Below are 26,301 nucleotides of genomic sequence, written 5' to 3'. Positions count from 1 at the left end.
CTCCCACAGAGAATGAGCCTGGCCAAATTTGATAGCAAAATATACAGCTCTGGATGTAATCATAGTATTTGAACCTTCTTAAATCCCAGTATCTAGAGTGCTTTAAGCTATTATTTTGCCAAGTACTGTAGATAAAGCCTCTCTGTTACCCTATGTTTAATATGTCTTCTTTGTCTTTGTGTCTTACACACCTATTTGACCTGGAAAATAGTAAGTCCTCAACAAATGAATTGGTTGATAGATGGATGAATGAATGAATGAATGATCTTACGAAAAGAGACAGTTCTGAACATTTAAAGATAACACTGAATTAATTTGAATAATGACTGAGAGCTACAGCGATTTCTCAATGCCTGATTTGCTTCTGAATTCTTATCTCCTTCAATAAACTATTCCCCTATTCTGTTTTAGTTTTCACAACTGCAATATTACATATGATAATAAATGTGATAAAATCATAGATCTTGATATATTTTGTATATTAATTCTTGACCGATTAAATGACAAAATTACTTTTAATTCTCCATTTTTCTAAACTATTCAAACCTAGTCTGTTAATACCCAAAATAATGCCTAAGAATAATCTACTTTTCTCTTTTCCACTTTTTTACAAATTGCCTCTGAAAGGGTAATCGAAAAACTGTTATAAGCTTCTTGAATTTGTGTATTCTAATATAAGCATAAAATGTAATATACTAGATAAAATTTAGAATACAATATAATCCATGTAAAATTGTTACTTTTTAAATGTACAGTGTGAATGTATTGTATGTCAGTTAGTTGTGTTAATGTTACTTAGTTAGAGCCTGGGAGTATGTAAAGACAGAACTAGTAGTCTTCATATAATAATAAATGAATAATACAGCATCTATGGAAAGAATATAAAATGAATTAGTAAGTCTGCAGTAGATATATCTGACAAGTCTAGAAAATGCAAGCAGGGTGAATCAGTGTTAAATATGAGACTACAAACATTATGTAAGATTTCTGTAAGATTATATTATCAGTATAACACTATTTCCAAACTAATGTTGTATGCAGCAGCTGCTAAACAAAGTTACTGAGTGATTCCATGAAGTAAGAGCTTAATTGTTAGTATGCACTGAAATTACACAATTGTGAATTCCGTGAGCTATAATGGTATTGCCTCTTTGTAAACTTTTATTTTAGGTTCAGGGGTACATTTTCAGGTTTGTTATATAGGTAAACTCGTGTCTCAGGGGTTTGTTGTACAGATTATTTCGTCACTCAGGTACTAAGCCTAGTATCCAATAGCTATTTTTTCTGATCCTTGCCCTCTTCCCACCCTCCACCCACAAGTAGGGCCTAGGGTCTATTGTTCTCTTCATGGTGTCCATTAGTTCTCATCATTTAGCACCCAATTTTAAGCAAAAAAATATGGTATTTGGTTTTCTGTTCCTGTATTAGTCTGCTGAGGATTATGACCTCTAGCTCCAAGGCTAAAAAACTAAACTCAAAACCATGCAATTACATGGAAATTAAACAACCTGCTCCTGAATGACTTTTGGGTAACTAACAAAATTAAGGCAGAAATCAAGATGTTCTTTGAAACTAATGAGAACAAAGATACAACATACCAGAATCTCTGGAACACAGCTAAGGTAGTGTTAAGAGGGAAATTTATAGCACTAAATGCCCACATCAAAAAGTTAGAAAGATCTCAAATTAACAACCTAACATCACAACTAAAAGAATTAGAGAAACAAGAGCAACCCCAAAGCTAGCAGAAGAAAAGAAATAACTGAAATCAGAGCTGAAATGAAGGATATCAAGACATGAAAAACCATTCAAAAGATCAACAAATCAAGGAGCTGATTTTTTTGAAAAAATTAATGAGATAGGCCACTCGTTAGGCTAATGAAGAAAAGAGAGAAGGTCTAAATAAACACAGTAAGAAATGACAAAGGGGATGTTACCACTGACCCCACAGAAATACAAATAATCATCAGAAACTACTATAAACACCTCTATGCATATAAACTAGAAAACCCAGAAGAGATGGATAAATTCCTGAACACATACACTCTTCTAAGACTAAATTGGGAAGGAATTGATTCCTTAAACAGCCCAATTACAAGCTCCAAAATTGAATTAGTAACAAATAGCCTAACAACCAAAAAAAAAAAAAAAAAAATCCCAGGACTAGACTGATTCACAGCCAAATTCTATCAGATATACAAAGAAGAGTTGGTACCATTCCTACTGAAACTATTTCAAAAAAGTGAGAAGGGACTCCTTCCCAGAATCATCCAGATACTAAAACCTGCCAGAAACACAATAAAAACAGGAAACCTCAGGCCAATATCCTTGATTAACACTGATGCAAAAATCCACAACAAAATACTTACAAACTGAATCCAGTAACACATCAAAAAGCTAATCCACCACAATCAAGTAAGCTTCATTCCTGGGATGCAAGATAGGTTCAACATACACAAATCAATAAATGTGATTCATCACATAAATGGAACTAAAGACAAAAAACACATGATTATCTCAATAGATGCAGAAAAGGCTTTCAATAAAATTCGACATCAGTTCATGTTAAAAAACTCTCAATAAACTAGGTATTGAAGGCACAGACCTCAAAATAATAAGAGCCATATATGACAAACCCACAGCCAACATCATACTGAATGGGCAAAAGCTGGAAGCATTCCTTTTGAAAATTGGCACAAGATGAAGATGCCTTCTCTCACCACTCCTATTTCACATAATATTGGAAATCCTGGCCAGAGCAATCAAGCAAGAGAAAGAAATAAAGGGCATCCAAACAGAAAGAGAGGAAGTCACACTATTCCTGTTTGCAGACAATATTGCCTTTTTTGGGAGCACTGAAAATAACTCTTGTCAAGGTTTCAACTGCACACCAGCCAGGATAATCTAAATTTAAATATTACAAATTATAAGCAAAAATAGTAGTTAAAAATCTGCATCTTTAATAGATGCAAGGATATTGCAGGAGTCTAAGGAGAGTGATGCAATCAGATTTATGATTTTAAGATTACTTTGACTGCAATGTGAATAATAAAATGTGAATAATAAATTCACATTGCTACAAAGAAGATACAACCTACAGAATCTCTGGGACACAGCTAAGGCAGTGTTAAAAGGAAAACAGGACTTTAGGAGACAATTATAATAGTCCAGAACAGTTACTGGTGGTGACAGAGATTAAGAGACGCAGATGGATTTGAGAAATAGTTAGGGATAGAAAGTTACCTAATTACCCTCACCCTACTATTTGTTCCAGTTATAAGTCACAAGACCTGACTTATTTGAATATGAGGACTGACAGAGAGGGAAGTGGCAAGAATGACTCAGGTTCCTGCGGCTGAACGAATGATTAAGTCATTTACTGAGATGAGAAATTCTGCCTGAAGTAAAGGTTTGGAGGGAAAGATGTGAGAGTTTAGTTCTAGATATGTTAAGGTTGAGGTGCATTTTGAGATACACGAGTGAAGATATTAAGTAGACAGTGGATGAATAGTTGGGTGTGGAGCTAAGAGAAGTGGTCTAGACTGGAGGATAAGTATTTGGGCATCTTCAGCATGTTGATTGTCACAGAAGCCATACTATATATGAGATAATTTATATAGAGAAAAAAGTAAAAAGACTAAAGAGAACTTTTTATAAGCCTTGAGGAACTCTCAACTTTTAGAGTCATGCAGAAAAATGTCAGCTGTCAAAATAGAGAAGGAGCACCGTAATAAGATAAAAATCTGCCTTAGAAAGCAAAGGGAAGAAAGGGCCCTCAGACAGAGGTGTCGCCAACCTGCGCTTCTGAGAGGTTAAAACAAAGTGAGGATCAAGAAATGCCCTTTTGGTTTTTGTGACATCAAGGTCATTGGTAACTTTAGAAAGCACATTTCCACAGAGTTGTGGGGAATAGACACCTGACTAAGGTGGGCTCAGAAGTGAAAACAAGGAAGGGAAATGAACATATTGAGAGCATGGGAATGAAGAGATAATAGTAGCTGAGTTATCAAGTAGGCTCAAGGAACTTTTTATTTGTTGTTTAGTCATTTTTGCTGTTAATTATTCTTGTTTGTTACAGCTTTTCAAATGATAAAGACTGGAGCAGATTTAAATGTTGATGTACTTGATGCAGTAAAAAAGGAAAATTAAAAATATAGAAGAGAGAAAGTCTGAAAGCAGGGGTCATGTTCCTGAGAAGGCAAAAACCTGGTGCATAGCAAACAGAGCCAACCTTGGGCAGGAGGAGGAAAATCCCCTCTATCTTAACAGGAGGGAGGAGCAAGAGGAAGGCTACAGGGCAGTTGTAGTTAAACATTTAATGGAGGACGTTACTGAAGTTCCATCTGATAACTCCGATTTTCTTTATGAATTAAAATATGAGACCATCTGCTGAGAGTGAGAGACAAGGGAGGGAAAGTATCTGAGGGCTGAAGAAAGCAACGCAAAACAAGAGTGGAATGTGAAGCATGGTGGAAAGTCCACTGGATATTGATGAGCATGAAATTATGAATCAATGAATGTTTACCTTGTTATTATACATACACTGACATTATAGGAGAAATTCTGTTGCATAGGATAGCTTACATGACATTATAAGGAGCCTGTATTCCCACATCATCAAATCATCAACTTAGCAGGAGATTTTTGTATTTTTAGAAATTTTATTAGTCTACATTTCATGTTATTCACACACATTGCAAATAAAATTGATTATAGGGGAGAAAAAGTGTGTGTGGTGTGTGTGTGTGTGTGTGTGTGTAGTTTATTATAAAGTTGTTTTCCAGTTACAACACATTTCCAAGTTGAGCAATATGAGATGATTATACTTTTTAATTGGTGAACTGTCCATATGGATGAAGGAGGCAGGTAATTTACTAGGATTTCCCTTCAGGTACTGCCTCCCTTGTTTCCTCTCTTTGCCCATCCATGAACTAGCACTGGTTTACAAATTCATCATGTAGATATCTGCTTTAATAAATGGCTAAGACAGCACTGAGCACAGAGCAAATGCCAAATAAATAATTACTGTTTGATAAAAATGGTTCTTATCAGCAAGGCCAGTATTTGTATGTAAAAGAATGTTTCCATGGGGCTCAAAAATAGTTTGCTCTCTTAAATGAGTTAAATATACACATAGAAATCATGTTGACACTACCCACATGCTCAGCAGAGATAAACATTTGTTCTAGTCCAGTCTGAATTCGTTTAATTTCAAAATTCTGGCATTAGAATTAAGGAAATTTCACCATTTCAAAAAATATTTAGGTATAAACAAGTTACAGAATCACCCTCACACTCCTACCTATTTCAGATGTTGCAGAAGGTATAGTAGAGTGTGGATTATTCACCAGATGGCATTTTCATTTCAGGTTGACCAGAGTCCAGTAAGCACATAAGCAAATTGAACAGAGGTAACTAAGACCCACACTAAATCTTGGCATGGAGCTACTGAATGTGTCCTTTTTTATTTTTTATTTTTTTAATCAGAGATCATCTATTCTCTTTCAGCACGATTGGAAGCAGTCTTTGCCGGTGTTTTTGTAAATTGCTCATTAATCAAAAGGGATTTATTGAGTATCCATAGTATACAAAGCCTGTACTAAGTAATTTGGTTGCCTAGTTACCTTAAAATGGAAAAATTCCCCTAGGAAGGTTAAAATCGAATGAAAGGGAGACAAGAAAATATTATATTTGATGGTACCTGGCTATTTCATAAGGGATTTTACTGCCATTACAGCCATTTTCTTTTAAATATCCATTCATGCATTCATTCATTCAATTATTCATTCATTTATGTGAGTCACCACCACAATTACACAAGGTCCTGTGCTTGATGCTATAAAGGAAACAGGGTTCAATAGTGGCTACATAAACATGAGTCTTAGCAAATTCACCAAGCAAGTGCTAGACTGCCGTTGGTCTTTATTTAATAAGTCCAGTACTAGAGCAATCTTGTTCTTTATTCCATGTGAAATCTGTAGTCATGGGGCATTAGTAAAATGCTCCTTGGAAAGAGTATACTTCATTTATTGGTTGAACTGTAAAATCTTGCTGAATACAGATCTACTAATAAGCTGCTTTTATTTAAATTAAACTAGTAGATCTGAATTATTTTTTTTCCTGTGGTCAGGATTTGATTTATTTTGTACTAGCCCTTCCAGTTACTAAATACCAGAGACCACAGAAAGGAAAGTTAACTGTGATTTTCTGAGCAAATGCATATTATATACACATGAATGTACAATGTTGCCAGTCACAACCAACCTTTAGCTGCTCAGCCTCTGAGATATGCAAGCCAGGCAGGTTGTGTTCTGTACTGTGGCCAGTTGCCTCTCCCTATTACGTATTGAATTTGTGTGCTCAGTTTTGACCCCTATATTAGCTTCCTAGGGGTGTTGTAACAAACTGCAGCCATCTCTCAGTGTCCATGGGGAATTGGTTTCAGGACTCCCAGTTGAGGATTGCGCATTTGAGAATACCCAAATCCATGGATGCTTAAGTCTCTTCTATTAAACGGTGTAGCATTTACATAAAACCTACACACATCCTCCTGTATACTTGAGATCATCTTTAGATTACTTGTAATACCTAATTCAATAAAATGCTACAAAAATAGTTGTTATATGGTATTTTTAAAGACAATGATGACAAGAGAATACGTCTGTACATGTTCAGTACAGACCCAACCATCCATTTTTGCTGCTGACATATTTTTAATTTGTAGTTGGTTGAATCCATGAATGTGGAACTCACAGACACAGGGCCAACTGTACTAGTAACTCGGTGGCTTAAACAATAGAAATGTATTGTGTCACAGTTTTCAAGGATAGAAGTCCAAACTCAAGGTGGCAGGGATGATTCCTTCTGTGGATTGTGAGGGAAGGATCTGTCCCATGCCTCCTTGGCTTGTGGATGGCTGCCTTTTCCTGGTATCTCTTCACATTGTCTTCCTTCTACTGGTGCCTGTCTCTGAGTCTAAATTTCCCTTAAATAAGGACACTGGTCATATTGGACTAGGGTCCACTTAATGACTTTATTTTAACTTGATTACCTTTACAGACTATCTCCAAATTCTCCAAATAAGATCATATTCTAAAGTACTATAGGTTAGGATTCCAACCTTTCTTTTTAGGGGGATAATATGAGGGAGGACACAATTCAATCCATAATGCCTCCTCTTAAGACTTGGTCACCCCTCAATCTTTCTCTCTCTCCCATCCCCCTCACTGCCCACCCTATCCGTCCAGGAAATCTTCTGCATGCAGTTCTTGTATAGAGCAGTAATCCCCATTTTGTCTGTAAGCCTAAGCCTTGTCACCTAACACAGTAAACCTAAAGCTATAGAATACATTCAATACATTCCCTGAAGTACAATTCTCAAATTTCCTTGGCTACTTATTGTCCAAATGTCAGCATCCTCAAGGTGAGAAAGGATGAGCTTTACTCCTACGCACCTCTCAGCTTTATTTTCTCTTGCCCTTCTCTGCTGGCATTGCCTTTGTTCTGGCCATTGTCATTTCTTGCTGAGTATACACACTGATTCACTAATTAATCTTCCTGCTTTCAACCTCATCTCTCTCCAATCTATACTCCACATTACGTCCAGAGGGATCATTCTAAAACAAACCTGATCATGCCATCTTCACTTCTGCTGTAAAATGAAATCCAAACTTCTGCATGTCACTTCTTGTTCTTTATGTATTCTACCCTAGTATCATTCTATGCTCACCCACCAACATCAATTTGAGGGTCTCTGAAAAACTCCTATGCATCAAGAAATGTCTCCATATTTGCAAGTTCTACCTTTAATCAATAAAGAACTTAGTAACAAAGGGAATACATCAGTAACTAAGAGAGGTCAGTAACTTCCCTAGATTCACCAGATCAGTTAGTTGGCCCTACCGGGGAAATGCAAAACTAGGTATGAGTCATAAGGGACTAGTCATAGCAGTTCAGAGACTTGGAAGTAATAGGATTGATGCAAAACCTAAACTATGGGTTAATGGAATCAACAAAGGAAAAAAATGCAAACTATTTCCTTACCTAACCAGAAAAGAAGTGACAGTTATGTTGATGCTCTCTCCTCTACCTGCTATAGCGCTTACGGTGTGTGGCGGGGGGGTTGGGGGGCAATTCTGTGGGACCAAGTTGCTAAGATTTCATATAAAATTGCATAGAAACTGTTTTGATCTACATTCATCCCAATTCTGATCATTTTTTAAAAACCACAAAATTTCCCTTTAAATTTTGGACTCCTTTACCTTAGAATTTGTGATCACAGCCCAAAGACTATCAATTATTATGAATTAAGCCTGGGTCAACTGAGCAAACTGGCTTCTTCTATACTAAATCCAAGTGATCAAACACAATTGGGGAAAATTATACATCCATGCAAATTAAGTCTTTACCTGATTTAAACAACAACAACAAACTCAGGCATTGTAAGAGTTTATATTTTCTGAAAGTGGCTGCAACAATATCTTCTTATAATATGATTTTGGTTAATATTCCTTCATCAAGGGGAGGCAATAATTAAATTTCCTTCACTTAAATGTAGGCAGGCTCTTGACTACAACGAAAGTGATGCTGCCTTCTGAGGTCTCATTCTCTCAGGATGTTTGCTTAGAATGCCATCATAGATCATGAGAAAGTCCAAGCAGGCCATGCCTGCGATATGAGTGTAGATCTTGAGAATAAAACCTCAAGAGACAAATTATCTTTGCCAAGTCCTCCCCAAATTGTAGATTTAAAAGCAAAACAAATGACTGTTGTTTTTACTCACTAAGCTTTGGAGTAGTTTGTTATGCAGTGACAATAACCAGAATAGATTTTGATAGTTGGATATGGGGTGCTGTCAAAACAAAAACTTAAAATATGTGGCATTAGCACTGAGATTAGGCAGCAGGCAGAAGCTGGAAAAGCCTCAAAGCCAGTGCCTATCAAGCCAAAAGGGCCAAGGAAGGGATGGATTTATGGAAGCCTTAAAAGCTATAAGAAAGGTGTTGGTGAAAGCTTAAAGGGAAAAAAAATTAACTGGAAGCTGAAGCAAGGTTTCTTTTCTCTCTGCAGTCTTTTACTTAGATCTGGGTCAACAATGTAAGACTCACTCCCTCTCTTTCTCTGTGCATGTACAAAGAAGAGTTTCAGTAAGCAGGGTGATGATAGCCTTCAACAAACCAGGAAGACAGCCTTCTCCAGAACCCGACCATGCTTGTACCCTGCAAATTTCCAGCCTCCAGAACAAGGAAATAATACAAATGATGCAGCTTCCTCTTAGTTCTTTGGGGATGCTTGCTCTCAGAATCCAGCCAGTCTGTCAGGAGGAAACCCAAGCAGTACATGGAGAGCAAAAAAATCCTCCAGTCCATAGCCTTAGCCAAGTTACTGGTACATAAGCAAAACTAACTTGCCAGCTATGTGAATGGCCATCTTAAAAGTGGTCCTCTATTCCCCAGAACAGCCCAAGCTCATAAGATGTGACACAGATAAGGAGTCCCTAACAAGCCCTGTCAAATTTGCAGATTTGTGAGCAAAATAAATGACTGATGTCAGTTTGTTTTGGGGTGGCCTGTTAGTAGCAATAGATAACTGATATAGGCATCATGTCCTTTATGTCTTCCTCAAGCTCCAGGTAAGGTTAAATGCTCTCCCATTTCTGCTCCCAAAGAACTCTTTGTGAAAATTATCTTAGCAATTATTGTACTCCATTGAATTTAACTCTTCACTTGTCTGCCTCTCTTTGAGCTCAAGAGTAAGACCATGGTTTTTGAAAAATTAGCTCCTCAAATATATTATGTTTGCCACATTCTCTTTCTTCTCCTCTGGAACTTTGATTAGACATGAAAACTTTGCAGTGTATCTTTCAAGTCTCTCAGCTTCTCTTTCATATTTTTCACATTTTTGTCTCTGTGCAACATTCTGAAAAATGTATTGTGGCCTAATTTCCAGTTCACTGTATCTCTCTCCAGCTGAATCTCATTTGTTTTTCCACTCATCCACAGAGTTCTAAATTGTATATGTGTGTGTGCGTGTGTGTGTAAGTGGATTTTTTAATTTCTAAAAGAATTTTTTTCCTCTCCAATATGCTAGGTCATTTTTTTTTTTTTAGTTTCTATTTCTAAAAAATACCTTTAGACTTACTTTTTCTTTATAATGGCACAGTCATTTTATAGTCTACATCTACTAATTCCAATATTTGAAAGCTCTTAAGGTGTGGAACTGCTGTACCTTGTTTTTGTTGGTTCCTGTTTGGGGTTTCTTTCCCTGTAGGCTTAATTATTATAAACTGCTAATTTTAATAGGAAAAGTATTTATAGCAATTATTTGGGGCCTTAAAGGAAAGCATATTTCTCTCCAGAAGGATTACATTTGCTTCCACTTGATACCTGAGGATATGACTTTAAATTCATGAATTGACATTTTTTGGACCACCTAGGTGATATGAATTTTGGGTGGCAATCTGTGAGGGCTAGTTAGTAGTAATAATTTTTCAGGAATTTCCCACCCCCAACCTGCCCTGTTCTGCTCACATCAAATCACCTTCTTTGCAGTTCCCTTGGGGTAGGGAATACAGGATTACCTCTGATTCCTCTGAAGGTACAGCCCTTGGAATTCCAGCTCTATGGAGGAAGGATTTCATATTAGAGTCCCTGAGCTGTGCAGGCACAGATATTTGTTTTCTGCATTCAAAGCCACAGAAGCCTTGAACACTGAAATTCATCAGGAGGTTCAGCAAATTCCCCCAGGACAAATGTGGCTTTAGTGCTGTATTTATTTTCTACTCTCACTAATGTTTTGGCCTGATTATTTCTTACTAACCTACTGATAAAAAGAAATTACTAATATAGATGTGATTCAGTTTATGTAATTTTCCTATCAGGTTTTCGATACTTTTAAGAAGTTTTTCCTTTCTATATTTGTATTCAGCATTTTTATTTGTTTTCAGTCAGATTTGACCTGAGCCTGATCAGCCTTGTTATCTGTATCTACATCATTTTCATCCTTGTATCCTCTGCATTCAGAACTGTGCCCCAGCATGCATAGGAACTTAATTAGTTTTTGGCTACTTAATCGATACATAGTTGTGTCTTCAATTCTTGCATTCCTTCCTCTATCACCCCGATATTCCCCTACCCTCTGTGTCCCATTTAAAGCTCTTTCACATTTTGAACACCTATTTCTTGCATTTTCCTACTTTAATGGAGCTTTCCTACAATACGTTATTTCCCTCATTATCTCTCTTATGGAAGAGTCCTCATTGTTGTCAGTTTCTGGGATCAGCATTGTTTTCATTCTTCATGACTTCTCTAGATCATTCTCTATTCTTTGGCCTTAATCCAAAATCTGATGCTCATCTGAAGTTTACCCTATTCTATAACATTCTTTTTGTAATTTTACTGCTATCATATGTGGACCTCCAGTCATATCACTACATTTCTTGAGGGTTTCAGTACTTAATTCCCAATATTTACCCCCACCTCATCCCCTAATACAATACAGCACTATACATAGTGTTTAAGAGCGCAAGTTGGACAACCCAAGGTCAAGTACTAAATCCACCCCTCATTAACATGTAACCTTGGGAGGTCAGCAAGTGTTTTAATGCCTCAGTTTCCTATTTGTAAAATGAGAATAATGGTATTAGTACCTCACAGCATTGTAAGAATCATATGGAATAATGCATCTAAAGCACTTAGAACAGTATCTGCCACATAATAAATGTGCATTAAATTTACTATTTTCATTGCTACACTCTTACCTTAAAAATCTTCCAATTGTATGTTTATGATTCATTAATACCCTAGCCTCAGTACTGCTCAAAAATCCATTTTTTCACCTGTACAAAATTCCTAGACTGTTATGTATAATGGCTTTTCTGAATTTTATTTACTTATTTATTTAGACAGGGTATCACTGACACCCAGGCTAGAGTGCAGTGGTGTGACCATGGCTCACTGCAGCCTTCACCTCCCTAACTCAAGCAATCCTCCCACCTCAGCCTCCTGAATAGCTGGAACTACAGGCACGTGCCATCATGTCCAGCCAATTTTTTAATTTTTTGTAGCAATGGGATTTCACCATGTTGCCCAGGCTAGTTTTGAACTCCTGAGCTCAAATTATCCACGACCTTGGCTAGGATTACAGGCATGAGGTAGTGTCTGTAATAGGCTAGTGGTAGAAATACAGGCATGAGCCATCGCTCCCGACCTGGATTTTATCTTAACCCTTCTCAAGATCTAGCTCTTCCTTTTAGCCAATAACCTTTCATCGTACCCAGCAATTGAATCCATTTGAAACTAAATATTTCAGAATTTCTGTATATTCATTACCATGCTGTCTTCTCTCTACTATCTGGGGAAGCAATGTCTGTGTTTTCCTAAACTAGCTGAGTTTTTAATTCTACTCATTCTGTTCTGTCTTTTTATTCTTTATCTTCAGTAGCTTGCTTTACCAGAAAATTCCTCTAGACTTGACCAAGTCTTACTTTTCCTAAAATAAACTAGCTATTTCCCTCTTGCACCTGCTTTCTTCTTATGTTACCATCATACCTCTTCTTCTAATCTCCTTGAAAGAGTCATCTGTACTTTCTATTTCATTTCCCAGTGTCTCACTATTAACTTCCAGACATCTACTTTTACCACATCACTTCTAAAATTTACTATTCAAAAGTAAGTTGCAATTGCATTACCAAACCCAAAAATAGGCTCTCTTCAGAAATTTTCTTACAACTCCTTTGCAGCATTAAATATATTGATCACCTACTTGAAAATTTCCCCCTTCATTAGCTTTCATGTAATTGCTCTGTATTCTTTCTTAAAGCGAGTGATGAAGTAATAGAAAGAAACTATGATGGTAGTCGAAAATCCATGTTTAAGCATAGGCCCCACTATTTATTGATCTTAAAGCTCTAATTTCTTTATCAGCAAAACAGGGATAATATTTGTTTTGCTTTGTTTACTAGTTTGTAATGCAAAAATATAAAATAAAATAATGGATCTGATAATGCCATAGAAGACATGAAATACACAAAGCAGCTAAGTAAGATTTGATAACTTGGTAAGAGATAGGATGCAAAAAGTGATATAAAAAGAACCCTTGGTACCCAATTGGCTATGAACTCCTAAAGGACCCAAAGCTATGTATCTTACCTAGAAGGTTTTTTTGCTATTAAAAGGTTTTGAAGTATCTTTATCAAGGCATTACCATGTCCATTAGGGCTTTTACCAGGAAGTTAGGCGACTTCAAATCAAAAACCCTTTGACTTACCTGAACTCACTTCAAAATGAAAAAAGTAATTATTGGGAATACATTGAGGGAACTTTCATTTTGATAACATACTAAGAAATCAAAATGTTAATGATACATCTTCACATAAACAAGCATTCAAATTGAATCAGGCCAATTGTGAGTAAGACATATTACCAGTTCTTGGGGAAGACGCCCTTGCGATTTCTAAGGAGCAAGGTTTCTTTGTAACAGCTGTGTCCATGAGATCACACAGAAAGTTCTCATTTTCTGAAGGAAATGTATCCAGAGAAGCAGATGGTACAATTTCCATAGTGTAATTTCTCTTCTTTGGATAGGACTCCTGAAAAGAAGAAAAAATAAAAACAGCTTTGTGATGAAGAAACAGCTTTGTTTAATTTATAAAAACTAGAAAAGATAATCAGATTCATTAGTTATTTCCAAAGTGATTAACAGCTGATGATTCATCTGTTTGAATAAATTATAGAATCATACAACCCCAGTATCATCAGTGATATTTTTAAGAGTCCTCATAATTTAGAAAGACTGAATTTATTACTGAATTAGTAAAGGTATTGCCCTTTTTTATAATCTGTATCTATTATCTAGCTGTGGCATAAATTATTGTTTAACTAATCAACAGTCAGTCCCAAGACTCTACTCCTTTGCCGACCTTCTGGAGATAGCCATATAATTCAACTTTGGCCCATTAGATATAAGGGAAAGTTTGCTAAAAGTCTAATGGAAAAATACTTTTCCTCAGAGAAGAAGCTTATAAGGAGGTTCTTTCAGAGCTAAGGTCATCCCTAGGCTCCTCTCTTTGGATGCAGTTTTGATATCTGGAGCGAGAGCAAGCATTTTGTGACCATAAGGCAAGAAGCCTAAGATCAAAAAGGTAATAAGCCAAGAATGGCAACAGAAGGATAAAAAGAGCCAGGGACCTTGACGATATTGTTGAGCTGCTCAAATAGACCCAGGGCCAGTTTCTCCAGGCTTCTTACATAAATAACAATATTCTTAAAGTTTGAGCCATTGCTAATTGGGTTTTCTGTCATTTAGAGTTAGTCTTGCCATCTAGCACACCAGTATTTTTCCTTGTAAATACTGTTAACTAATACACTAAGGTACTCTTTTCAGGTTAGGATAAAATGTAGGTCCAGTTCTACATTATTGATTTTTTGATATATTCTAAAAATTAGAATTCATTTCATTATAGAAGATTTTAATTTCCTGTACAGAAGGCATTAATTGGTCAACAAATGTTTATTGGGCATCTACTATATATATGTAATATATATATAGTATATTTATATATATGTTATATATATAAATTATGTGCTAAGTGCTGGACATTTTTTAAAACTAACCAGACATGATTCTTGCTCTAAGGAAGTTTACAGTCTGCTGGAGAAGACTGTGAAATTCTGCATGATGAAATTCATAATTAATCATATTTTATTTTTGCTACAGATTCTCCTCTACTTTACAAAAAACACAAAGTAAGTTGAAAATATTGTAAGTAGAAACTGCATTTAATACACTGAACCTACCAAACAGCATAGCTTAGCCTAGCCTATGTTAAATGTGCTCAGAACACCTACATTAGACTATACTTGGGCAAAATCATCTGGTAACACAGTACATTGTAGAGTATAGGTTATTTACCCTTGCCATCATGTGGCTGACTGGGAATTGTGGCTTGCTACCATTGCCCATCATCATGAGAGAGTATCTATTACAGGATATAATGCTGGCCCAGGAAAAAGTCAAAATTCAATATCTGATGTATGATTTCTACTGAACATATACTGCTTTCACACCACTGCAAAGTAAGCAACTCATAAGTTGAACCATCGTGAGTTGTGGACCATCTTTATGTGCTACCTTTATAAAGTATGCTTCACAATCAAGAAAAAGACTAATAAAAAAATAATCCAATATTTTTAAAAAATCTCCCAAAGTATATTCTAGGGTTGATAAAGATTTAGTATGAATTCCTACTTTTTCCACAATGATATTACAGTACAGCAGAATTCAAGGTCAGGGTAATTGCTTTCAGACCATACCAGACCCTCACACATCAGAGAGTCAATTACAGTCACGATAATCCATTGAAAGCAGGAAATTGGGAGTAATTTATTTTTAACAACAAAGGGTGACAAAGTAGAAGTCATCCAGATGAAAGCAATCGGAATGGCGTTTAATTTTGAAACCATGTCAAAAAAGAAATGATGAACGGAACTGCAGTGTTCTATCCAGAGCAGCCTTACAGCCACATAATAGTTTTCTCAACAATTTGAAAGGCTATCCCTCATGAAATATCCCACAAACCAGGGATAGGGAAAAGTTACCTTGGTATATTTACTCTAAAGCTCTTAAAGGCAAGACAAAGACTAATGTTTATAAATCAAAAAGGGCAAATTTGGGTCAATACAAAAATAATTTTCTATGAATTAATAATATTGTTTACTTTTCAAAATAAAAGCTACTATAAAATTTGTTAACAAATAGCATTAGAAAGCAACAGAAGGAATTCCTCATTACTGAAAACCATCCTGCAGAATTATCTGTTGATAAAATTGTGGATGAAACACATTGTATAGTGAGTCCAGCAGGTGACCACAAGCTCCATGAAGGCTGGAATTTGTCTTGTTCACCACTCTATCCCTAGAATCTAATACAGGTCCTGCCAATAGTTGATGAGTTGATATTCAATAAATATATATTGATCAACTGAACAGTCTCTAGTGTCCTTTAAACAAAGCTAACTACAGGTTAGGGAAATGATTATGTTTTTTTTTCAAATGTAAATTACTTTGCCTTTCAGTTTGGTTAATATTATTCACTGGTTTGCATATAAAAAGGGAAACTGAGATTACAACGATAAGATTGTAGAGATTCTATGAAAAAAAAGAGTCTCCAGTGAAACCCCTAGTTCATCCTGAAATTAAATTAATCAAAACAATCCATAGATTTAGTTAAGTTGGAATGTTAGTGTGTATGTACACTTATGCAGATTTTAAAAGCCTTGAAAATCACTTTAAAATTTAACCACAAAGAATGGGTTAATTTGCTTTCTTCCTTAAAAATGAATTATATGTATTTATTAGGGAATAATTTGAAAATATAAAGAAAGAGGAAAATAATCACATGAAAATCCAGCATGCGGAGAAAACTGAGGGTAATATTTTGGTGAACATCCTCCCAGACTGTTTTACCCTGAAAATGTGTGGATGTGTGAGTATGTGCAAAGGAAAGAAAAAATATTTTAAACAACAATGAAGTACTCCCTCTTCTGCTTCCTAATGCAGGGCCATAATTTCTTCTTGGAATATAAGTCTTTGTAGAACCTGGCTTCCTTAGGGAAGGCAAGGCCCCCGAGGGAAGGAGTTGGTAAAACAAAGATAGTGAAACTATGCTTTTGTAACCAAATATTTCAGTGTCAAAGAAAAGAGGTATTTCAAGAAAATATCTGACAAATGACCCTCAAAAGAGGATATGCAAGCTAATTTTTAAAAAATTGGATCCATGTGTGTCCACTACTCAGTTTAAGAGATAGAATATTACCATTAAATCATTGAAATCTGCCCCCCACCACACCCCATGTTCATCTTTCCAATCTCACCCTTTTTCTTCTTCTACCAGGGATAAATGCTTTCCAAACTTTGTGTTTTTAATTCCTTGGATTGTGTTAAATTTTAACTATACATGTAAGTATCAATAAAAAATAAATTTTTAGTACTGTGTGCTTTCAAACTTTATATACATAGTATCAAATACTCTAGTTCTTCTGTGATTTTTTCTCAATCAATATTATGTTTCTGAGTTTCACTTATTTTCAGCATGGTACAGGAGCTCACTGTATAAGAATACCATAATTCATTCACACATTCTCCTGACAAAGCACTTTTAAATGTTTCCTGGGTGTTTTGTTACTTAGGACAATGTTATTACACATTTTCCCATACAAAGTCTCTTGGAACAAGTAATGCTGCCAAGCGTTATGCTGCCTATTCCATTAGTGATGGGGAAGACTCAAGAACAGACAGCAGATGAGAAAAATAAATGAAATCAAGAGATGATAACGAGAATGGAAATTGTATTCACTGCAGATTCTATAGAATCTTGAGGAGGGCATTTGCAGTTTTCTACCCAAAGTTTTCTACCTTGCTCTAAGGAAGTTTATATGAGGGTTCAAGCGATGTTCTATAAATCTTATTAAAATATTATATATAAGGATACTTATATATATGTATAATATTATATAAAATATTTCCTAATCTGTTATTTACCTCTAATCATATATTTTGTACCCTTTTCAATGACCATTATATGGCTATATGATGAAATTGGGTCCCAATATACACCTGATCATAATGTATTTAGCAAATCCTACGATATTGAAATTTTATGTTTTGCTTTTAAAGAATCATTTTTGTTCATATATTTTGTTTACATACTTAACTGTTTTCAAATAGAATTCCTATGATAATAGGTATATGTCTTATGTTTACATATAATTGAATCTGTGTCTAGACTTTCTAATTGGTTCCATATATATGTCTATGCTAATACAGGTATACCTGAAGGTTTACTGTGCTTTACAGATATTGCAATTTTTACAAATTGAAGATTTATAGCAACTGTGCATTAAGCAAGTCTATCAGCACCATTTTTCCGAAATGTTCTCACTTTGTGTCTTTGTGTCACATTTTGGTAATTCTCCCACTCCTCCAAATTTTCCATTACTATTATATCTGTTATGGCGATCTGTGATCAGTGAGCTTTGATGTTACTGTTTTAATTGTTTTGGAATACTGCAATCCACAATCATATAAAACGGTGAACTTAATGCGTAAGTGTAGTATGTGTTCTGACTGCTCCACTGACTAGCCATTCCCCTGTGTTGTCTTCTCCTTGGACCTCCCTATTTCCCAAGACATAACAATACTGAAATTAGGCCAACTAGTAACCCTTCAAAGGCCTCTAAAAGTTCAAGTGAAAGGAAGAGTCACACGTCTCTCACTTTAAATCGAAAGCTAACAATGATTAAGGTTAGTGAAGAAGGCATGTCAAAAAGGCCTCTTATGTCAAATAGCTAGCCAAGCTGTGAATGCAAAGGGAAAGTTCTTGAAGGAAATTAAAAGTGCTACTCCAGTGAACACACAAATGATAAGAAAGGGAAATAGTCTTATTGCTGACAGGGAGAAAGTTTCAGTGGTCTAGAAAGAAGATCAAACCAGCCACATCATTCACTCAAGCCATATCCTAATCCAGAGCAAGACTCTAACTCTCTTCAATTCAATGAAGCTGACAGAGGTGAGGAAGCTGCAGAAGCTTAAAGTTGGCTGAGGTTAGTTCATAAGGCTTAAGGAAAGAAACCATCTCCATAACATAAAAATGCAAGGTGAAGCATCAAGTGCTAATAGAGAAGCTGTAGCAAATTATCCAGAAAATCCTGCTAAGACAGTTGATGAAGGTGACTATACTAAACAATAGATTTGTAATGTAGATGAAACAGCTTTATACTGGAAGATGCCATCTCGGACTCTCATAGCTAGAAAAGAGATGCCAATGCTTGGCTTCAAATTTTAAAAGGACAGTCCAACTTTCTTGTTAGGGACTAGTGCAGCATGATTTACTGAATATTTTAAGCCCATTATTGAGACCTACTATTCACAAGAAAGGATTCCTTTCAAAATGTTACTGCTCATTGACAATGCCACTGATCACCCAAAGCTCTAATAGAGCTGTACAAAGAGATCAGTGTTGTTTTTATGCCTGCTAACACAAACATCTATTCTCCAGCCCATAGATCAAGGATTAATTTAGAGTCTCAAGTCTTATTATTTAAGGAATATATTATGTAAGGCTATAGCTGTCATAGAAAGTGATTCCTCTGATGAATCTGGGCAAAGTAAATAGAAAACTTTCTAGAAAAGATTTTCCATTCCAGATGCCATTCAGAATATTTGTGATTCATAGGATGAAGTCAACATATGAACACTGATGAGTCTAGATGAAGTTAACTCCAACCCTCACAGAGGACTTTGATAGGTTTGACTTTGGTGGAGGAAGTAACTGCAGATGTGACAAATAAATAGCAAGAGAACTGGAAGTGGAGCCTGAATATAGGACTGAATTGCTGCAATCTCATGATAAAACTTGAATGGATGAGGAGTTGCTTCTTATAGGTGAACAAAGTGGTTTGAGATGAAATACACTCCTGGTGAAGAGGCTGTGGACATTGTAGAAATGACAACAAAGGATTTAAAATATTACATAAACTTAGTTGATAAAGCAGTGGCAGGATTTGAGAAGATTGACTCCAATTTTGAAAGAATTTCTAGTGTGAGTAAAATGCTATCAAATAGCTTTGCATGCTACAAAGAAATCTTTCATGAAAGGAAGACTCAAATAATGCAGCAAAACTACATTGTTCTCTTATTTTTTTTTTTTTCTTTTCTCTTTTTTTTTTTTTTAAATTGCATTTTAGGTTTTGGGGTACATGTGAAAAACATGCAAGGTTGTTGCATAGGTGCATACGTGGCAGTGTGATTTGCTGCCTTCCTCCCCTTCACCCATATCTGGCATTTCTCCCCATGCTATCCCTCCCCAACTCCCCACCCCCCTGCTGTCCCCCCCACTCCCCCACAACAGACCCCTGTGTATAGTGCTCCCCTCCCTGTGTCCATGTGATCTCCTTGTTCAACACCCGCCTATGAGTGAGAACATGTGGTGTTTGATTTTGTGTTCTTGTGTCAGTTTGCTGAGAATGATGGTTTCCAGGTTCATCCATGTCCCTACAAAGGACGCGAACTCCTCGTTTTTAATGGCTGCATAATATTCCATGGTGTATATGTGCCACATTTTTCCTGTCCAGCATTGTTCTCTTATTTTAAGAAACTGCCCACTGATTGTGTATCCTGAGACACTGCTGAAGTTGCTTATCAGCTTAAGAAGCTTTTGGGATGAGATGATGAGGTTTTCTAGATACAGGAACATGTCATCTGCAAACAAAGATTATTTTACTTCCTCTCTTCCTATTCAAATACTGCTTATTTCTTTCTCTTGCCTGATTTCCCTGGCCAGGACTTCTAATACTATGTTTAATGGGAGTAGTGAGAGAGCATCCTTGTCATGTGCTGCTTCTTCAAGGGGAATGCTTCCAGCTTTTGCCCATTCAGTATGATGTTGGCTGTGGGTTTGTCATATATGGCTCTTATTATTTTGATGTATGTTCCTTTGATACCTACTTTATTGAGAATTTGTACCATGAAGGGATGGTGAATTTTATCAAAAGCCTTTTTTGCAGGCAAGCAGAGAAGCAAATCATGAATGAACTGCCATTCACAACTGCTACAAAGAGAACAAAATACCTAGGAATACAGCTAACAAGGGAAGCAAAGGAACTCTTCAAGGAGAACTACAAACCACTGCTCAAGGAAACTGAAGATTGACACTAACAAATGGAAGAACATTCCATGCTCATGGAAAGGAGGAATCAGTATCGTGAAAATGGCCATACTTCCCAAAGTAATTTATAGATTCAATGCTATTCCCATTAAACTACCATTGACATTCTTCACAGAGTTAGAAAAAAAACTATTTTAAAATTTATATGGAACCAAAAAAGAGCCCGAATAGCCAAGACAATCCTAAGCAAAATGAACAAAGTTGGAGGCATCATGCTACCCAACTTCAAACTATATGCAAGGCTACAGTAACCAAAACAGCATGGAACTTGTAACGAAAACAGACACATAGACCAATGGAACAGAATACAGAGCTTAGAAATAAGATTGTACATCTACAATGATCTGATCTTTGACAAACCTGACAGAAACAAGCAATGGAGAGAGCATTCTCCATTTAATAAATGGTACTGAAAGAACTGACTAGCCATCGGCAGGAAACCGAAACTGGACCCCTTCCCTACACCTTATACTACACCCTACACTTTCAATTAACTAAAGACAGATTAATAACTTCAATGAAAAATGTGAAACTTTAAAATCTCTAGAAGAAAATCTAGACATACCATTCAGGACATAGGCATAGGTAAAGACTTCATGTTGGGAAGTGCCAAAAGCAATTGCAATGAAAACAAAAATTGACAAATGGGATCTGATTAAACTAAAAATCTTCTGCACAGTAAAAGAAACTATCAACAGAGTGAACAGACAACATACAGAATAGGAGAAAATTTTTGCAATTTATCCATCTGACAAAGGTCTAATATCCATAGTCTACAAGGAACTTAAACAAATATACAAGAAAAAAAACAATCCTATTAAGAAGTGGGCAAAGGACATGAATAGACACTTCTCAAAAGATATTCATGTGGCCAACAAACATGAAAAAAAGCTCAACATCACTGACCATTAGAGAATTGCAGATCAAAACCACAATGGGATCATCTCATGCCAGTCAGAATGATGATTATTGAAAAGTCAAGAAACAATAGATGCTGGCTTGTTGCAGAAAAAAAAGTAATTCTTTTACAATGTTGGTAGGAGTGTAAATTAGTTCAACCACTGTGGATGATGGTGTGGTGATTCCTCAAAGATCCAGAAGCAGAGATAGCACTTGCCCCAGCAATCCCATTATTGGGTATATAGCCAAAGGAATATAAATCATTCTATTATAAAAATACATGCATATGTATGTTCATTGCAGCACTATTCATAATAGAAAAGACATGGAGTCAACTCAAATGCCCACCAATGATAGACTGGATAAACAAAATGTGGTACATATACACCATGGAATACTATGCAGCCATAAAAAGGAATGAGATCATGTCCTTTGAAGGGACATGGATGGAGCTGGAAGCCATTTTCCTCAGCAAACTAACACAGGAACAGAAAACCAAACACCACATGTTCTCACTTATAAGTGGGAGCTGAACAATGAGAACACAAGGACACATTCAGGGGAACAACACACACTGGGACCTGTCAGAGGGCAGGGGGAGAAAGACCATCAGAAAGAATAGCTAAAGGATGCTGGGCTTAATACCTAGGTGATAGACTGATCTGTGCAGCAGACCACCATGGCACACGTTTACCTAACAAACCTGCACATCCTGCACATGTACCTTGGAACTTAAAATAAAAGTCGAAAGAAAAAAAAAAGAAACTGTCACAGTCACTTAAGTTCTAGCAACCATTACTCTAATCAGTCAGTGGCCATCAAAATCAAGGCAAGACCCTCCACCAGCAAAAAATTATGACTCACTGAAGGCTCAGATGATCGTTGGCATGTTTTAACAATAAGGTATTTTTAATAGGTATGTACTCTTTTTTAGATATAATGGCATTGTACACTTCATAAACATATAGTGTAAACATAACTGTAATATGCATTGGGCAACCAAAAAAATTATGTGACTGGCTTTATTGTAATATTCACTTTATTGTGGTGATTGAAACCAAACTCACACCATTTCTGAGGTATGTCTGCACCAGAATTACTCTGTCTGGATTAGCAGAGCCTTCAAATTGATTTTACTATTTGGTAGGATAAATCTTTCCTCATGCTCATCTTTTCCGAGGCATTAATTATTAACTTCATGTTCATTTTTCAAAAAGAAAAAATTTCAAACATTTTGTTAAGTTTTCCACAAATCATTCATTTTCCTTTGTTCCTTATCAGTAATCAATACTTCCAAATACCCAGGCACTAAAAATACCTGGGCTATGCTTCACTTCTCATTCTTCCTCTGTGTCATTCCCAATAAATCCTCAAGTCCAATACCTTGCCATTGAATTATATCCCAAACACATATATTTCTCTCCACACCAGTTACCATGCTAGTCCAGACCACCATTATATTTTACTTGAACTGCTGGAACAACTTCCAAACTATCCTCCTTTTCTCCAGTCCTGCCTCTCTTCTAATCAATTCACTTTCAAAACGAGCATGAAGCTTCTAAGAGTAAGTAAGGTCAAAGCAAATTCATTTGTTTTGATCATAACTTAATTTGATGAGAGAATCATAAAATGCTAGTCATACTACATGTTGATTCTTTTTAAACATTTAACATAATCTCTCATAATATCTCATAATTTTTTACTGAATAATTTCATTAAATACATTAATGATCTAAATAGTAAACTCATTTAATTCACAAGATAGGAAAGAAGAAAAAGGTCCTTGACTAATAAGTTTAAACATAATCCCATTAATTGATAAGATAAATGGGATTAATTTCTAAAGACATACTTATCTAGCACCTAGCAAAATTCCATGTTCACAGTAGGACTCTATGAATACATGCTGAAAAAATGAATGCAAAAATTACTCTATCAGTTAGAATTTCATGGTTTGCATCCTCCACTAGAATTAAAGTGCCATAGGGGCAAGAATCCTGATTATCTTCTTCATATAGTATGCACTTAATAAACATTTGTCAAATAAAGTCTGAAACATTGTCACCCAAAAACAATCACAGATTCAAACTATCACAGATCTAAAACTATCACAAATTCCCCACTGTGGGAAGAATTGCAACTTACATTTATGAAGTGTTTTATTGTCTGAAAAGTGAATAGTATTTCATGATTCTCATTTAGTTCTCACAACAATCCAGCCAATGCTACTATCATTGCCATCCAGAAACTAGGCCTAAAATTATTACGTGATTTGTCCAATATTAAGCATCTTGTTAATGGAAGCATTAGGGATCCAGCCTAGGTCTTCTGGCACCAGATCTAGTGTTCATGTGATTGTATTACAGATAAAAAGAGCTATGACCAGATAGCTATTGCCGGAACTAAGGGAAAGAGAACACTCTGCACATTACTAGGTAGTATCTAGCTCTGCCAATTTTTCAAGCCTTTGTATGTCCCCTTCCCTACAGTGGGAAGCCTTGACCTCAGTACACAGATTAATTGCCAACATATCCTTGATGGTTAATCCTGGTAATAGGCAAGAGTGATTAAAAGGACTGCAACACAACAATTTCTGACACCTTCAAGACTTCATTTTCTCCAGTCTACCAATATTAAGCTCAAAATAGATTAACAGTTTTTGCTTTTTTCTTAACATTTGGCCTCTATTGTTTTTCTGGTTTTTTAAACAACTTTCTAATATGCAGTTTTTGTGGGTGTATAGTAGGTATAAATTTATGTGGCACACTTGATATTTTGATTAAGGCAAGCAATATGTAATAATCACATCATTGAAAATGGGTTATCCATCCCTTCAAGCATTTATCCTTTGTGTTACATAGGTCCAATCATACCCATTTAGTTAACTTAAAATATACAATTAAAGTGTTATTAACTATAGTGCCCCTGTTGTGCTATCAAATACTCACTCTTATTTATTCTAACTATCTTTTGAACCCAATAACCATCCACAACTCCCACCCTTAGACCCCCACTATTCTTCCCAGACTATGGTAACCATCATTCTACTCTCTGTCTCCATCAGTACAATTATTTTGACTTTTAGAGTCCACAAATAAGTGAGAACATGTGACATTTGTCTTTCTATGCCTGGTTTATTTCAGTTAACATAATGGCCTCCAGTTCTATCCATGTTGTTTCAAATAAAAGGATCTCCCTTTTACAGTTTGAATAGTACTCTGCTGTGTAGGTACAACAGTTTCTGTATCCGTTCTTCTGTTGATAGACACTTAGGTTGCTTCCAATTTTTTTCCATTGTGAACAGTGCTTCAACAAACATAAGAGTAGAGTCATCTCTTCCATATAGTGTTTTCCTTTGTAGGGGTTGGCATATAATCAGCAATGGGACTGCTGAATCTCCTGGTAGCTCCCTTTTTAGTTTTTTGAGGAGCCTCCAAACTGTTCTCCACAGTGGTTGTATTAACTTTATTCCCACCAACAATGTACCATGGTTCCCTTTTCTCCACATCCTCACCAGCATTTGTTATTGTCTTTTGGATAAAAGTCATTTTAACTTTAGGGTGAAATGATATCTCATTGTAGTTTTGATTTGCATGTCTCTGATAAGCAATGATGCTGAGAATCTTTTATATGCCTGTTTGCCATTTCTATATCTTCCTTTGAGAAATGTCTATTCAAATCTGTTGCCCATTTTCTAAGGGGGCTATTTGATTTTTTCCTATAGAGTTGTTTGAAGTCCTTTTATATTCTGGCCATTAATCACCTGTCAGATTATTAGTTTGCATTTTCTCCCATTTTGTGAGTAGTTTCTTCACTGTGTTGTTTCCCTTCCTGTGCAGAAGCTTTTGAACTTGATGTGCTCCCATTTGTCCATTTTTGCTGTGGTTGCCTGTGCTTGGGGGGTATTACTCAAAAACTTTTTGCCCAGACTAAATGTCCTAGAGAGTTTCCCCAAAATTTTCTTATAGCAGTTTCATACTTTGATGTCTTAGATTTAAGTCTTTAATCTATTTTCATTTGATATTTGTATATGGGGAGAGATAAGGGTCTAGTTTCATTAGTCTGTATATAGAGATATCCAGTTTTGCCAGCACGGAATACTATGCAGCCATAAAAAGGAACAAGAGCATGTCCTTTGCAGAGACATGGATGAAGCTGGAGGCCATTATCCTCAGCAAACTAACACAGGAACAGAAAACCAAACACCTCATGTTCTCACTCATCACTCCTAAGTGGGAGCTGAACAATGAAAACACATGGACACAGGGAGGGAAACAACACACACCGGGGCCTGTCAGGGAGGGAAGGGGAGGGAGAGCATCAGGATAAATAGCTAATGCATGTGGGGCTTAAAACCTAGGTGATGGCTGTATAGGTGCAGCAAACCACCATGGCACACATTTACTTACGTAACAAACCTGCACGTTCTGCGCATGTATCCTGGAACTTAAAATTAAGTTTAAAAAAAAAAAGACTTTTTCCCCAATGTATGTTCTTGGTGCTTTTGTAAAAAAATGAGTTCACTGTAGATGTGTGGATTTGTTTCTGGGTTCTCTATTCTGTTCCATTGGTATATGTGTCTGTTTTTATGCCAGTACCATGCTGGTTACCATAGCTTATGTAGTATAATTTGAATCCAGGTAACGTAATTCCTCCAGTTTGGTTCTTTATTTTTCAGTA

At 36.1% G+C, this 26,301-nt stretch overlaps 1 protein-coding gene across 20 annotated transcripts in view; it reads right to left on the bottom strand.

Moving 5' to 3' along the window:
• The window catches only part of ANKS1B (ankyrin repeat and sterile alpha motif domain containing 1B), a 1,270,775-nt gene that overhangs the window by 759,753 nt on the left and 484,721 nt on the right, over positions 1-26,301 (bottom strand). For all 20 annotated transcript variants that reach the window (XM_012469266.3, XM_012469273.3, XM_012469264.3 and 17 more), the window contains exon 10: positions 13,423-13,588. In XM_012469266.3, the coding sequence (XP_012324689.1) occupies positions 13,423-13,588 (166 nt within the window). The remainder of the gene's footprint in view (positions 1-13,422; positions 13,589-26,301) is intronic.

This window comes from Aotus nancymaae, unplaced genomic scaffold, assembly GCF_030222135.1.
Source record: "Aotus nancymaae isolate 86718 unplaced genomic scaffold, 86718_ANA_hifiasm-v0.15.2.pri h1tg000016l, whole genome shotgun sequence".
Taxonomy (NCBI): domain Eukaryota; kingdom Metazoa; phylum Chordata; class Mammalia; order Primates; family Aotidae; genus Aotus; species Aotus nancymaae.
The sequence above is the reverse complement of the archived record's forward strand: the minus strand, read 5'-3'. Positions and strand labels throughout refer to the sequence as shown.